A 14,895-nucleotide genomic window follows, 5' to 3' on the forward strand; every position below is an offset into this window, starting at 1 on the left:
GATATGAGGTAATCTGCAACTGCCTTCTTCACTGAGCCAGAAAATGCTATTACTGTATAACTGGCCCTAAGTGTAGCACCTCTCATAATGTCTTGATGCACTAGCCATGCTCCAAATGTCTTTACTCAGCACCATATATATCTCACTAGCTTCCGTATTGTCACAGCCATCAATGACACTGACATTTCAGTGGAAGCTACATTTTATTCTGGTGTGTTCCAAAAGAGAGGTGCAAAATACTATCTCCATAAAAAAAATAGTAATCGGCATTCTACTACTACTTCCCAGTCCTTTTGTTAAATTTGGTGACTGTAAAAGAAGTAGGAATAAATAAACAGTTCAAAATTTGCAAGGGAAATTCTTATTGGGTAAATTTAACAAATTAGCTACATTGACAATAAAGAACATTTCAAAACCATCCTCTTCGTTCAAATTCTTGAATGTGTTCCAGAATCTTAACTTTGCAAAGATCACTCGGTTTCTGCATAATGGAATCAATGTCATTTACATCTGAAAGGTTTTTGGCACTTTGCTTTTCTGCATATATTACATATATCATAAATAGAATATGCAAGAACTGAGTTGGGGCAAATTCTTCAACTTCTTCTTTGAATTTTTCATAAGAGAAAACATTTACATCACATCCCATTTTAGTCAGAGTAGAAGTAAAGGTTTCATAATACAGCTGAATCAGGTGTTCATAGAAGTCCTTTTTAACTCTGGTTGAACCACTGGAGAATAAGAAGAAAATAATATCTTTGACAGGAGAGCATAGCAGAGTTACCTGAAAATCCACAAATTTTACACTAATTGGTTGAGAGTTATCACCTGCACTATCATAACAGAACATCATATTATTTGTCCAAAAGTCATTATGAACAATTGTAGCAAATGGTTCTTTATTTAAAGACTTATTGCTAATTTCAGAATACTTGACACCATTCTCCCGAATCCTGGTTAGGTAAGGAGCTACTTCTGGAATGTTTTTCTCCAGTGAATCTAACAGGTCATTGAGAGCATCATTTGGATTTCCATTTTCACCTCCCATATTATAGTCTGCTGTAGCTTTGAGGACTGTCTGTTTATACACATTAGGCTTTTTATGTTTTAATGCAATGGGTAATGCATGGAACTGAGCCAGTTTTAAAATAACAAGTTCACAATGTTTCAAATCTAGGCCACTTCTTCTGTCAGCTAGTTTATATCCAGAAGTCTTCAAGTTTTCCAGCAACAGCACCGCATTGGTATCAGCGTGTAAATCTTGATCTCCAGTGAGTGTAGTTCGTGCACCATAGAATTTTGGTAATACATCTAGAATGTCTTCATTTTTAAATCCACTTTCTATTTGAAATTTTATAATTTCTGGACCTACTAACTTGTAGATATTCATCTCCTTACAGAAAGTGTTCCTAATATCAAATGCCTCTTGCAGGAATTCTGTTGGGGGAGCTGCCTTGGCGACAATATGGAGTGTCTCCTTTGGTGACTTATCTGTTTGACAAATGGTAACCTCTAAAGCTAGCATTGTACTGCCATAGTTTTCACCTGGTTGAGTAGCATATGTGACTGAATAACTTTCAACAATTAAATCCTTTTCAAACTGAGGCTGAAGTATTGTCATGAGTTCTTCATTAGTAAGTGATACCATAAATTTACCTTGATTTGACATTGCTTGCTAGAGCTGGATCACCTACAACAGATTAAAAAAAATTTAACTTAATATATTTTCATCTGCTCAATATGTCCTTGGTATGATCTATTCCAGAATACATCACGTAGTGTGTGTGTGAAACTTTTCTTATTAGACAGAAGATATTCATAGGTTACATTCAGTACAACATAAATTCTTATTTGTATTAGTTTAGAGCATTCTCCCCAATAATAATGTTGACTATACAGGGTCTCTCATATAAATTCAGACCAAACGCATGGTGTATGAATATGCTGGTAAATTATTTATGCAAATCACTAACATTAACAAAATATGACCACTTGTAATGTGCATAAAAATGTATATTTTGTCTTTTTTAATAGATGCATCATATTTTGGGTTTTTTGCCATAAAATGGCATATTAAAAGGAGATTATCATTTTTCTTATGCTTATAAATGAATATCCTGGCATTTTCTACTAATGTGTAATATGTTCTGCAAGTGCAAGGAATGTGACTGATGACAATGATGACTCATAGATAAGAGGGCTCATTCAGATAAGAAATGAGTATTTAGCTGTGCAGTATGAAGGTGTGGAAATATGTTTCAGCAAGCAACAGAAGGATAGAGAGAATGGAAGCATGACTCACCAACCATACTTGTTATATGAAGCTGGATGTTATGTATTTTTGATGCAATACCACTCTTTCCCCACACACGCTTGGGAATCAGTGTTGCCAATCTTGCTATTTTACACTAAACCAAGAGGTTCTGAATTATTGTTTACCTACAAGAAATTGAAAATTCAAGACTGCTTTTAAAGACCTTTAATTACAAAAAATTGATTTATCATTGTTGGTATAGGGATTTAGCTATTTTTCCATGGCTGAGCAGCAACTTCCTCTTTATGGAAGTTGACAACACTGCTGGGAATCACAGTGTGAGGGCTTCACGTCTTTCACAATTGTAGTGGCGCAACTTCACTAGGAGCTGATTGGATATTTTGTTTAGCCCACTCGTTTTAACAGTGCTGAGTGCATTACGTGTGAGTTGTGGAATGTGACTAAGTGTTAAGTGTTGTGTATACATTGTCATTTAATATTCACATAGTGTACATCATGCCAGAAAATACAATAAGAAATGCAGGCAGGCTTAAAGGCTACCAAGATGAATTTTCTTCTGAATTTATTTCTACAGATTCTAAAATACTATATTGTAAGGCATGCGAGAAGAAAGTAGGTAGTGAAAAATGGTATCAAGTATTGCAGCATATAAACACATCCAAATATAAGTCACTAGGAAATGTCATATGAATTCTGCTATGCAAAAACAGCTTATGGAGAGTTTCTGGAGTGAGCTAACACAGTTTTCTTCGGACCTCTGTCAGGCTTTTCTAGTAGTTGGTCTTGTGTTGTTATGATCAGCACACAGAGAAAATATATCTGAGTACTTACTTCCTCGCCAGCCTTGTGTTATTATGCTCAGCACACATGCGAGGATGTAAGTTCTCTGATATATTTTCTCTTTATTATGGCTTAAGATTTTTTGTATTTGTTACCCTTAACCATGCTTCTTCCTTTATAGAATCCTTTCAATTTTTCATCTTTCAGACCAAGCCCAGTATTCAGTCTGTGTACTTTTAAGAGAAGTTCCTCCTCATGAATCACAATTTAATAGAACCACAGCCTACAGTAAAAAACAAGTTGAATTTTTCCCTTCAAGACTCAATTCAGATCAAAAACACATCAAGATTTTAACCAGTGCTAAGTTGGAGTTATGTGAGGTTAACTATACACCAGTGTATTTTTATGCCTAAAGTTTTTACAAATGGAGGATATATGTATGGTTGCATGTGTAGCAAAAGTGACAATGTTAAATGTTTTTAATTGGCACATGGACAGAACAAGTTATTAGGATCAACCAGTGCATTTTCATGTGTATTAATGAATCCTTATTCCATTTTTGTCTTTCAACTGTGGCTGAAGATGTCCCCATGGGGATGAAACATGTTCCAATAAAATAATGTTATTCTAATAAGGAATAATAAAAATTTGTATTGTAAAGTTGGAATTTTTCCATAAAACATCAGCAAGCATTGTCAAGCAAAGAAATAGAATGGAACCTTGTGTTTATGAGAGTTCATTTTCATTGTATTCCTAAAGCTATTATGCCATTGGAAGCAGTTGGAATTCCTTTACAGAATTTGACAAAACCATGTCTATTTTAAAAACAGTTCCAGTGGTTGTAGGAGAAACAGTGAAATAAGAAAGTAACAAATATTCTCTCCAAAAATCCTGGGCATTTGAAATTGTAGATGTTCTAAAGGGCAAAGCACCCACAACATCAACAGAACAGTCTTTATCTACAGAACAGTTAGCAGCATTTGTGAATGCCCCTGTTACTTTGTGCACTGTAGAACAGAGTTTTTCACTCTACAAAGCTTTACTGAGGGACAAGAGACAAAGACTGCCGATGGAAAGCATCAGTCATTCCCTAGTTGTTAAGTGCAATAGTGAAGAATTCACTGATGATTAGGCTGGGAAATCAAAATCTATGGAATAACAAAGTAAGTTACAGATAATTATTTTACTTTATGAAAATAAACTCAAATTGATGATGCATGTTTTGTTGCACATTAAGGTACTTTTAAGGGAATGAGCTTCCGATCCCTACTAATAATGGTATAAAATCAAATACGATGGAAAGTTAGGCTGTAACTAATGGTTATTGAACCAATTTTAGCTGTCCATAGTGGTAATTATACATATTAATGAACCTAGATAATAATAATAATAATAATAATAATAATAATAATAATAATAATAATAATAATAATAATAATAATGTTATTTGCTTTACGTCCCACTAACTACTTTTATGGTCTTCGGAGACGCCAAGGTGCCGGAATTTAGTCCTGTAGGAGTTCTTTTACATGCCAGTAAATCTACCGACACGAGGCTGTCGTATTTGAGCAGCTTCAAATACCACCAGACTGAGCCAGGATCGAACCTGCCAAGTTGGGGTCAGAAGGCCAGCGCCTTAACCGTCTGAGCCACTCAGCCCGGCAAACCTAGATAGATACTGTATAATAATGAATACCTGATATTGCAAGGCAAGATAGAAAGCAAATAAGTAGCTGGTAGACAACCAATATCATGGTTCCAAACCATCAGAGACTAGATTAACATCAACTACACTGAACAACTCTTCATACTAGCCAAAGAAAGGGTTATATTCTCCTGAGTGATCGCCAATGCTTGGGGGACCGCAAATGGCACTTGAAAAAAAAGATGAAGAAGAATGAATACAACAGGAAATACAGCTGTAAACAATTATTATTCTTGTAATTGTAGCTGTACTTACATAGAATTAAACACGTTTGTTGGTTTTGATGTAGAAATCTGTTAAGTACAGTAAAACCTTGATTATCCATCCCTCAATTAACCGTTTTGCAGATTATCTGTTGCCTAAAAGCTTAATCTTGATTTTTGAAAGCATTGTACAGTCACTCCAAAACTGAATGAGCATACTCTTGATGACAATAATAATAATAATAACAACAACAACAATAAATGTTATTGATTTTACGTCCCACTTGGAGATGCTGAGATGCCAAAATTTTGTCTTCCAGGAGTTCTTTTACGTGCCAGTAAATCTACTGACATGAGGCTGATGTATTTGAGCTCCTTCAAATACCACCGGACTGAGCCAAGATTGAACCTGCCAAGTTAAGGTCACAAGGCCATCGCCTCAACTGTCTGAGCCACTCAGCCCAGCTCTTGATGTTAAGACATCTTGATACAGTATTCTATTTAGGAGCGACTGTACGTTGACTCTCCGACTCATGAGTCCACGATCATAACATAACTACTGTACGTACACACGCATAGACTGGCAGTCGGCATTGTGGCATGGTTTTTACTACGTAATTTTATGTTGTGTAAATTTATTTAACTTTTAACTGTTATGAAAGAGTGGAATGCTATTTGGATTTAACAGTCACAAACTTTATTACCCATTCCATTATTGATGAATAATGTAATGTGCGCTCTCCCAGCAAGCACACAGAGCATAGAGTATAATATCCTGGTCATTTCTACTTCAGAATGATACCTACAACTTATTTTGATAGCGTGTAACATCTCCGAGTATGTATCTTTTTTCTCGTTCTCTGTCAAGGTGAAATAATTTCACCACTTATTCTCTGGCTCCATGGCCAAATGGTTAGTATACTGGCCTTTGTTCACAGAGGTCCTGGGTTCAGTTCCCAGCAGGGTTGGGAATTTTAACTATCATTGGTTAATTTACCCAGAACAGGGGCTGGGTGTATGTGTTGTTTTCATCATTATTTCATCCTCATCACGACGCACAGGTGGTCGCCTACAAGCATCAAATCAAAAGACCTGCACCTGGTGAGCTGAACATGTCCTCGGACTCTCCAGGCACTAAAAGCCATACCACTTATTCTACTGTATCATAAATATTTCACAATGCACAGAAATTGGAAACCAGCCTAGCGGTCCGTCATAGTCAACCTCCGCTATTTATAGACAGGTAGGCTACATCCTGTAGTGCAAAGCAAGAAAAGGTTAGTGTGACTGTTAAAGTTGAACATTTATTTTTGGTTCTAACAGCCGAGAAATGTTGAGTTCTAAATCTACCAGCAAAGAAAAAACGTGTAGTTTTAACCATCGAAAATAAAGTGAATATAATTGAACGATTAAAGAAAGGTGAAGTAGTCTCAAATTTAGCATCAGAGTTTGGTGTTGATGTGACAAAGTGCAGGACCTAATGAAGGATAAAGACAAAGTGTTGTGGTTTGCGGCGAGTTCTGACAGTTCACATGAACTCGCTAAAAGGGAAAGAATGAAAGCATCATCTTTGAAAGACTTGGATGCTGTGTTATTCATGTGGTTTCAGCGAAAGCAAGGTGAAGCGAGCTCTCATGGTCCTCACCAGCATCTAATGGTTGGCTACAGAGATTTAAGGACACACACCACACATTCTAGAATTAAACATTGAAAGAGAAATAGTAAGTGGTGACAGCAGTGCAGCAGAAAACTTTAGATATGAGTTTAAGTGCATAATTGAGAGATACAATTTTGTTCCAAGTCAAGTGTACAATGTCAGTGAAACTGGACATTATTGGAAGTGCTTACCCAGTGCTGAAGAGAAATCAGCTCCTGGTCACAAATTTAGTAAAGAGCGTGTTACCATCTTGTGCTGTGCGAACGGTAGTTGCGACCATAAATTAAAATTAGCTGTTGTTGGTGAAGCAAAAAATGTATGTTCTTTCACAGGAACAGTGATGAAATATTTTCCAGTAGATTATTGTCATAACAGATTTGCATGGATGACACGGAATATTTTTCGGACTTGGTTCCATAATAAGTTTGTGCCACGGGCTCAAGATTTCTTGGCGTCCAAAGGCTTGCCATCAAAAGCTATCCTTTCTCTTGTTAATGCACCCTCTCACCCTGATGATACAGGGTTGAAATCAGAGGATGGAAATATTTTTGTTTCCTATTTGCTGCCTAATGTATCATCAATAATTCAGCCAATGGACCAAGGCGTCATCACAACCTTTAAGGAGCATTATAAACAGGAAATTCTAGGCCTCATACTTTCTGAAAAAATATCAATGGTTGAGTTCTGAAAAAAAATATTTAAAGAAGCGCTTCATCCTGCCCTGAAATCATGGGATCTACTAACCACTCAAAACATCACTCGATCGTGGAGAAAATTGTATTTTGATGCCGAAGAAGTCGCCAGTGATTTTCATGGGTTCACTATTGAAGAAGAAAATGAAGGACTGATGATCAAAGATATCCTGAAGACTATTGAAAACAACATTCATTTTGAAGAAGTGGATGAAAGTAACATTTAGGAATGGCTTTATACTGATGTATTGCCTGGGCATCGAATCTTAACTGATGATGAAATAGTAACTAACGTGAAGAGGAACTCAGCAGTCAGGTGCGAAGTAATGAGTGAAAGTGAGAGGGAAGGGAAGAAGGGTGTCTCACAAACAATCGTGTACCCCTTCAGACTGCACTGGAGTCAGCTGATACTTCAATGGGATTCTTGGAGCAAGAGGACGGTATGGATTTTTCAGACATTCTTATAATTATAAGGCTCAGAATGGACATAAAGAAGAAAATAAGTTGTAGGAGAGTGCAAAAAAAGGTAACAGATATTTTTAAAGCAGCTTAATTGACACCAGGTAAATTAATTTATTCATGCTCTGCTGGTAATTGCAGCAAGATATAGCAAATATTTTAGATTTAAGAGGTCAATGGACTGTATTGCTACTGACCTATCCAAAGCTTTTAATAGGGTAGGTCATGGATGATTACTTATGAAAATGAGAGCTATTAGACTAGGCAAAAGAGTGGTTATTATCAAGTATGACGATCACATATACTATAAAATAGAACTCAGAGAATTAGAGTAGGTGAAGTTTTACCTGATCCTGTAATGATTAAGAGGGGGCAGTAACATTGGAGCTTTATGTTTTCTTGTATGTATAAATGATATGCATAAAAAAACTGGAATCACAGATAAGGTTATTATCGGATGATGTTGTACTGTATAGAGTAGTAAATATGTTACAGGATTGTGAGCGACTACAAAAAGACCTAGACAATGTTGTCAGATGGATAGCAGACAATGGTATGATGATAAACATGATAAAAGGTCAGGTTATAAGTTTTACCAAGAGGAAAAGTCCTCTGAGTTTTAATTACTTTGTTGATGGGGTGATTGTACCTTATGGGGATCACTGTAAGTACCTAGGGGTTAATATAACCAATGATCTTCATTGGAGTAATTACATTTATGAGGTTATGAGGGTATTTAGGGGTTGTAGTAAGGAAGTTAAGGAGAGGGAGTATAAATCTCTGGGAAGACCCCAATTAGAGCATGGTTCCAGTGTATGGGACTCACACTATGACTGCTTGATAAGGAAATGGGATAGATCCAAGGGAAACCAGCACAATTTGTTCTTGAATAAGTGGTATGTTCCATACAGTAAACAGAGAAATGGAGTAGAATGACGTTAATAGATGAATAAGCTTGAGTGGAGCCTTTGGAAATAGGAAAGATCATAATATATGAGAAATTTGAAATTCAAGAGGAAAAATTGTGGCAAATATTTTTTATAAGATGAGGAGTAAGGGATTGAAATAATTTATCAAGGGGAATGTTCGATAAATTTTCAAGTTCTTTAAAAGCATTTGATAAATGGCTAGACAAACAACTGATGAGGGAACTGCCACCTGCTCACCAGCAGATTATTGAAAATGAAATGAAATGGCGTATGGCTTTTAGTGCCGGGAGTGTCCGAGGACATGTTCGGCTCGCCAGGTGCAGGTCTTTTGAGTTGACTCCCGTAGGCAACTTGCTTGTCGTGATGAAGATGAAATGATGATGAAGACGACACATACACCCAGCCCCCGTGCCAACGAAGGTTAAAATTCCTGGCCCTGCCGGGAATCGAACCTGGGACCCCTGTGACCAAAGGCCAGCATGCTAACCATTTAGCCATGGAGCCGGACCGCAGATTATTGATGATTGATTTTCCACTTTCATAATATCACTTCTCAGTCATGATTCAACCCTTATTGTAACATCTGGTAAATATATATCAATCATATTACTTAAATATGTATCTTTCTTTACAATTCTTCTACATTTTAACATTTTTATGTCATCTTTACATTACTTCCATAAATCTATACTCTTATCACAGTTCCGTAGTCCACCTTATTTCCCTAATTGTACCTCCCTATAACCCTTCTAAATAAACCTCCCAACTTATAAGTACTATTGCAGTTCATATGAAGACTATCAGAGCATAGATCCCTATCTCGTACCCACCTATTAAGATATACAGATTTCTCTACCTTTTTCCTGCATACTCACTCAATAATCTCATTTAAATCCCCGATCACCTTCCAGTCAGTATCCGTTCTGCACAATATTCCACTTATAACAATGTCCACTTCCTACATTTCCCTTGTGCTGCATTAACCCAGTGACATAATGGCCAAGACTGAGGCACTTATTACTGTGATAAAAAGGTTTCCAGCTGCAAAGCTTTGTCTCAGCAGCATTTTATACCGGCACGATATAGATGGCATAAACTGGCTGGTTATGCAGTAACGGAGATGTCCATTTTGTCGACATTTATTTTTGACTTAGAGACTGTGATTTTGGCAGAGATGGGCTACACCTTAATAGAAAAGGAATTTCTAAGTTTGATAAACTTCTCAATAGAATATCTAGTAGAATGCTCTTGGGAAACTAATTAAGAAAATTAGGGTGTTGCAAATCCTAATGGCCAAAACTTAAGTAAATAGTTTAGAAAGTACAACCTACATCAGTAATGAAAAAACAGGTTGTAAAAAGGGAATAAGTTCACACGGTTCAGATACACAATCCTAGGAAGGCACCAAAGGCAGCAGCAAAAAGGTTTATAGGATATTTTAAAAATGTAATTGGACTTTGAAGTAAACTGACTGACTTAGAATTCCTTCATGTTTAGCTGACTACAATTTCATGTTATTAATGGAAACAAACTTACGAGTAAGTCAGATAACATAACCACTATCGTCACTGTTTGAAGCGTTACCGGCTTTATTATCACTCTCGGTATCATCTGAGTCGATATAATTGGAATCATCACTCAATTAATTAAGATACTGTACCAAATCGTCATCAATTTCAAACACAATACGAGAACTAGTTGCCATTATTATGAACACATGGTCTATAAGTACGCTCCAAACAGATGAAATAGAAAACATCATAACATCAACACAACATGTCACACAGAGATTCTGGTGGTAGATTTAGAAACTATGTAGTATCTACTACAGAGTGATGCTGACTGGAGCTGCCATCTTTCAGATATGTGCAAACTATTACGACTACATAGACAGCTGCAACATGGAGCGCGATGGCGCTCCTGGCACTTTTCGTTAGCCTGCGGAGGAGCATGATCGTGCTCCCCGGCACTCTAAGAGTTAATAAGAAATCATTACAAAGACTTTGTTGCATTATTAGATATTTCAGAGAAGTTTCCAACTTAGCTACCTATCACTTGCTGTATGTATTATATTGTATGCCCTGTACTTGAATACTGTACACCTGTATGAAACCCTTCTCATCAGACCTCTCTCCATAGATTAGATTCTGTACAATATAAATATCTTCATTTATATTCATTTACAGTAGACTTCACATACAATAATGTTGGTTATACAGCCCTACAAGTTTTTAGCTTCAGCTTGACATAATCAAAAGGAACATAGTCTTCAGCTGCATCATTCAAAGGCTCATAACGTCGGTAGATGCAGAGTGGGTTGTTGCCCCATATGTTCTGTACTCTGACCGGCCAACGAGCAGAGGAAAGTTGGCCACGGCTCTACCGTGGCTCTACGCCTCTGCATTTGGGAGACGGGCCTGGGGCACAGTGCCAGACTTCACGCCTGGTCCCACCCGTCGGCTGTCCTGAGAATGGTTTTCCGTGGTTTTTCATTGTCCTGCACTAAGGCGAATTAGGGACAGTTCGTAGTATAGGCCACAACCGCCTACCCCCTCACCTTCTCCGCACATCTCCCTCACCGTAACAAATCTCCCGGCCTGAGAGACGGCGTCACTGTCTAAGAGGCCTGCCTCCCCCTTCAGGGGAGGAATGAAAATGTTTAGTAGTAGTAGTAGTAAGGCTCATAAACAGGCTCAACATCAGTAGTTTCCTCTAAGGCATTTGCTCTAGTTCTTTATCCTCCAGAATTCAGTGATAGTGGAGTCTTCAAGTTTCTTGATCAAACTGAAAATACAGTTTGTAATTTCACTTTCCTCCTCATGTCCTTCACATGATGAAGACGGGAATTCAACTTGGGAAAAAACTTCTTAACACCTTATTTGTGTCAATTCTCATTGTGCAAGATACAAACACAAATGCACGATGCAAATAACTAATGCTTAAACCTGGATCCTTCTCTGGTGACACATAGTATTTACAGTGTACTATGTCTTGTGGTATGGGTTAGAACAAATTTGTTACTTTCATTGCCATGTCTCAGTCTTATCCTTGACTTTGACAACATGAAAATGATTGAGGTATGAGCTATGTTAGTAACACCATTCCTCATACAGCCAGTCCTATTGTGAATGGTGTGAAATTGTAGCTCATAGTGTCAGATTGTTTGAACATTTTGGTTGGCTTGGCAGTTTATGTTTCAGCAAGTTGTGGCCCATTCAGAAAATGGAAAACTACATCACTCCTCATTTCTCTAGCAGACTTCTTTAGTGAAGATTAGGCCACTTACTATAGCCGATGCTGGAGCCATAAGGGAACCAACCAGACTTCGGAAAACATATTACTAATGCTTAAAAATCTAAAAATTCCTTGCTAACTGTTCAACCATTGCATACAACCAGGAAAGAAAGATGAAATCTATATAACCTTTTTAAGTGTTGCATATGGATTCTTCATCAGTTATATATCCTCTTGTTATATTATGTGGTATATTTTAGATTTTTTCAGCAAATTTCTTGAGAACTAATCATTTCTGATACAGCAAATTATGTGTTCTTAGATGTGAAGCTTCCACGGTCTGTTCAGTTTTTTGAGTTTTTTAGTTTGTAAGTATCTAGGTGTTAATATAAGGAAAGATCTTCACTGGGGTAATCACATAAATGGGATTGTAAATAAAAGGTACCGATCTCTGCACATGGTTATGAGGGTGTTCAGGGGTTGTAGTAAGGATGTAAAGGAGAGGGCATATAAGTCTCTGGTAAGACCCCAACTAGAGTATGGTTCCAGTGTATGGGACCCTCACCAGGATTACCTGATTCAAGAACTGGAAAAAATCCAAAGAAAAGCAGCTCGATTTGTTCTGGGTGATTTCCGACAAAAGAGTAGCGTTACAAAAATGTTGCAATGTTTGGGTTGGGAAGAATTGAGAGAAAGAAGAAGAGCTGCTCGACTAAGTGGTATGTTCCGAGCTGTCAGCGGAGAGATGGTGTGGAATGACATTAGTAGACGAATAGGTTTGAATGGCGTTTATAAAAGTAGGAAAGATCACAATATGAAGATAAAGTTGGAATTCAAGAGGACAAACTGGGGCAAATATTCATTTATAGGAAGGGGAGTTAGGGATTGGAATAACTTACCAAGGGAGATGTTCAATAAATTTCCAATTTCTTTGAAATCATTTCGGAAAAGGCTAGGAAAGCAACAGATAGGGAATCTGCCACCTGGGCGACTGCTCTAAATGCAGATCAGTATTGATTGGATTGGATTGGATAGTTCTTCTTCCAAGTTGAACCCTGTTGTTTTCTGTACCTTCCATACAGTTTGCCAACATTTCAAATACATTATTCTTTGTCAAGGCAACTGACTATTTGATCTGAGGTAGTCTCCCCAGGCAGCGGAATCAACTATGAGAGTAATTATTGTGCTTCGCCTTTAAATAGCCTCCTTTCTCTGTGGCTGCCGTAAGCCCCACAAGGCCTCCTGAAACTTCTGGAATGTGTATGTCACTTTGCAAGTAGCTGGGAGTTTAGGATATCTGACTCATGATATCGCCTCTTATCTAGCCAGACTACTTCAACCATGTACAGGACATACTGAAACCTATATTAAGAACTCCCAGTATTTCATCCAGCTCATCAAGGATCAGTCCATCAAAAGCATGGACTTAGTAAGTTTTGACATCACATCACTTTTCACTAAGTATTTCCACTACTAGACAAGAAACTGGCAGAAAACCTGTCAACACTAGCCAAAGGATGTCTTAACGCCACATATTTCTATTTCAATGGGGAGTTCTATGAACAGACAGAAGGGGCTGCGATGGGATCACAGCTCTTTCATGGGAGTGATAACCTGCAGTTATTTCTCGACTATCTTAACTCCATTTATGTGAATATTCGGTTTTTCATGGAAATCAAGGTAGAGGGGAAACAACCATTCCTGGATGTCATAGTAAAACAAAACACCAATGGGACTCTGAGCCATACAGTATTCTGAAAACCCACACTCACAGATAGGTACCAGCATGCCTCTCCTCACCACCAACTATCACAAAAGCAAGCTGTTCTAAAATTGCTGATTAATAAGGCTATAACGATATATCAGACGTGGGACACCTTGAAGAGAAGAAAGAAACTTCATGGAAACCCTCAGAAGAAATGGTTTCTCATTGAACAACATCTGGTGAGTTTTTAGAAAATTAGAACAAATTAAAAGAAAGGCCATGGTAAAAGAGAACACAGAGGAGGAGGAAGTGACCTGTCTAAAGACAGCCATACTTCCATACTTCAGAAACACTACAGACAGGACTGGTAAGGTACTAAACAAATATGACATAAAGACCATTTACAAACTACAACGACCTCCACTCACCTCTGCTGCATTCATCATATTCAATATAATAGAGTTTGAGGGATGTTCCACCATTCAACACATTGTAAAATATATTAAATTTATTGAGTGAAGACCGGTTTCGACTCCCTTGGAGTCATCATCAGTTCTTGTTGAATATCAAATCAAGGGGAATCTGATAACAATTATCATTAGGGTTGCTTACATACATCATCATATTCTGCTACTTTCTTCCCAGTGTTAGCTCCACACACGATGGAAATAACGCCAGCTGATCGCCTGTGGCAGATTCATTTGACGTCATCGACACTAGACTCTACAATACTTCCTGGATGTTTGCAGCATTTCCAGTGCTGTGTGTCATGATTACCCCTGTGCCCCTCCTCTTTCCAACTTGCCTATATAACTGGCTCTGTTTGCCTTCTAATTTGACGTGTTCTTCAGCTGTTGGAGAGAGAGAGCAACATCTATGCATTACACTGGTGTAATTTCTACCTATATTTTCAGTCCAGTATGAGACTTTATGACTCGACTATGAGGTATTGTAAACTACTTTTTTTTCTTTTTTTTTTTGCTAGTTGCTTTACGTCGCACCAACACAGATAGGTCTTATGGCGACGATGGGACAGGGAAGGGCTAGGAGTGGGAAACCACGGAAAACCATTTTCAGGGCTGCCGACAGTGGGGTTCGAACCTACTGAATACTGGTTACTGGCCGCACTTAAGCGACTGCAGCTATTGAGCTCGGTATTGTAAATATATTTGTACACTTCACATGTATATGTCTATGTTCTCAAGTGGTTGTATATTATTTATCGATAAGGGAGCAAGTGGATCTCAAATTCCTTT

The 14,895-nt window shown here is 37.7% G+C and overlaps 1 protein-coding gene across 2 annotated transcripts in view; it reads right to left on the bottom strand.

Moving 5' to 3' along the window:
* Positions 1-345: 345 nt before the first annotated feature.
* The window catches only part of LOC136866031 (uncharacterized), a 44,505-nt gene continuing 29,955 nt past the window's right edge, over positions 346-14,895 (bottom strand). For both annotated transcript variants that reach the window (XM_067142647.2, XM_067142646.2), the window contains exon 2: positions 346-1,690. In XM_067142647.2, the coding sequence (XP_066998748.2) occupies positions 410-1,669 (1,260 nt within the window). In that variant the 5' untranslated portion in view covers positions 1,670-1,690 and the 3' untranslated portion in view covers positions 346-409. The remainder of the gene's footprint in view (positions 1,691-14,895) is intronic.

This window comes from Anabrus simplex, chromosome 3 (assembly GCF_040414725.1).
Source record: "Anabrus simplex isolate iqAnaSimp1 chromosome 3, ASM4041472v1, whole genome shotgun sequence".
NCBI lineage: Eukaryota > Metazoa > Arthropoda > Insecta > Orthoptera > Tettigoniidae > Anabrus > Anabrus simplex.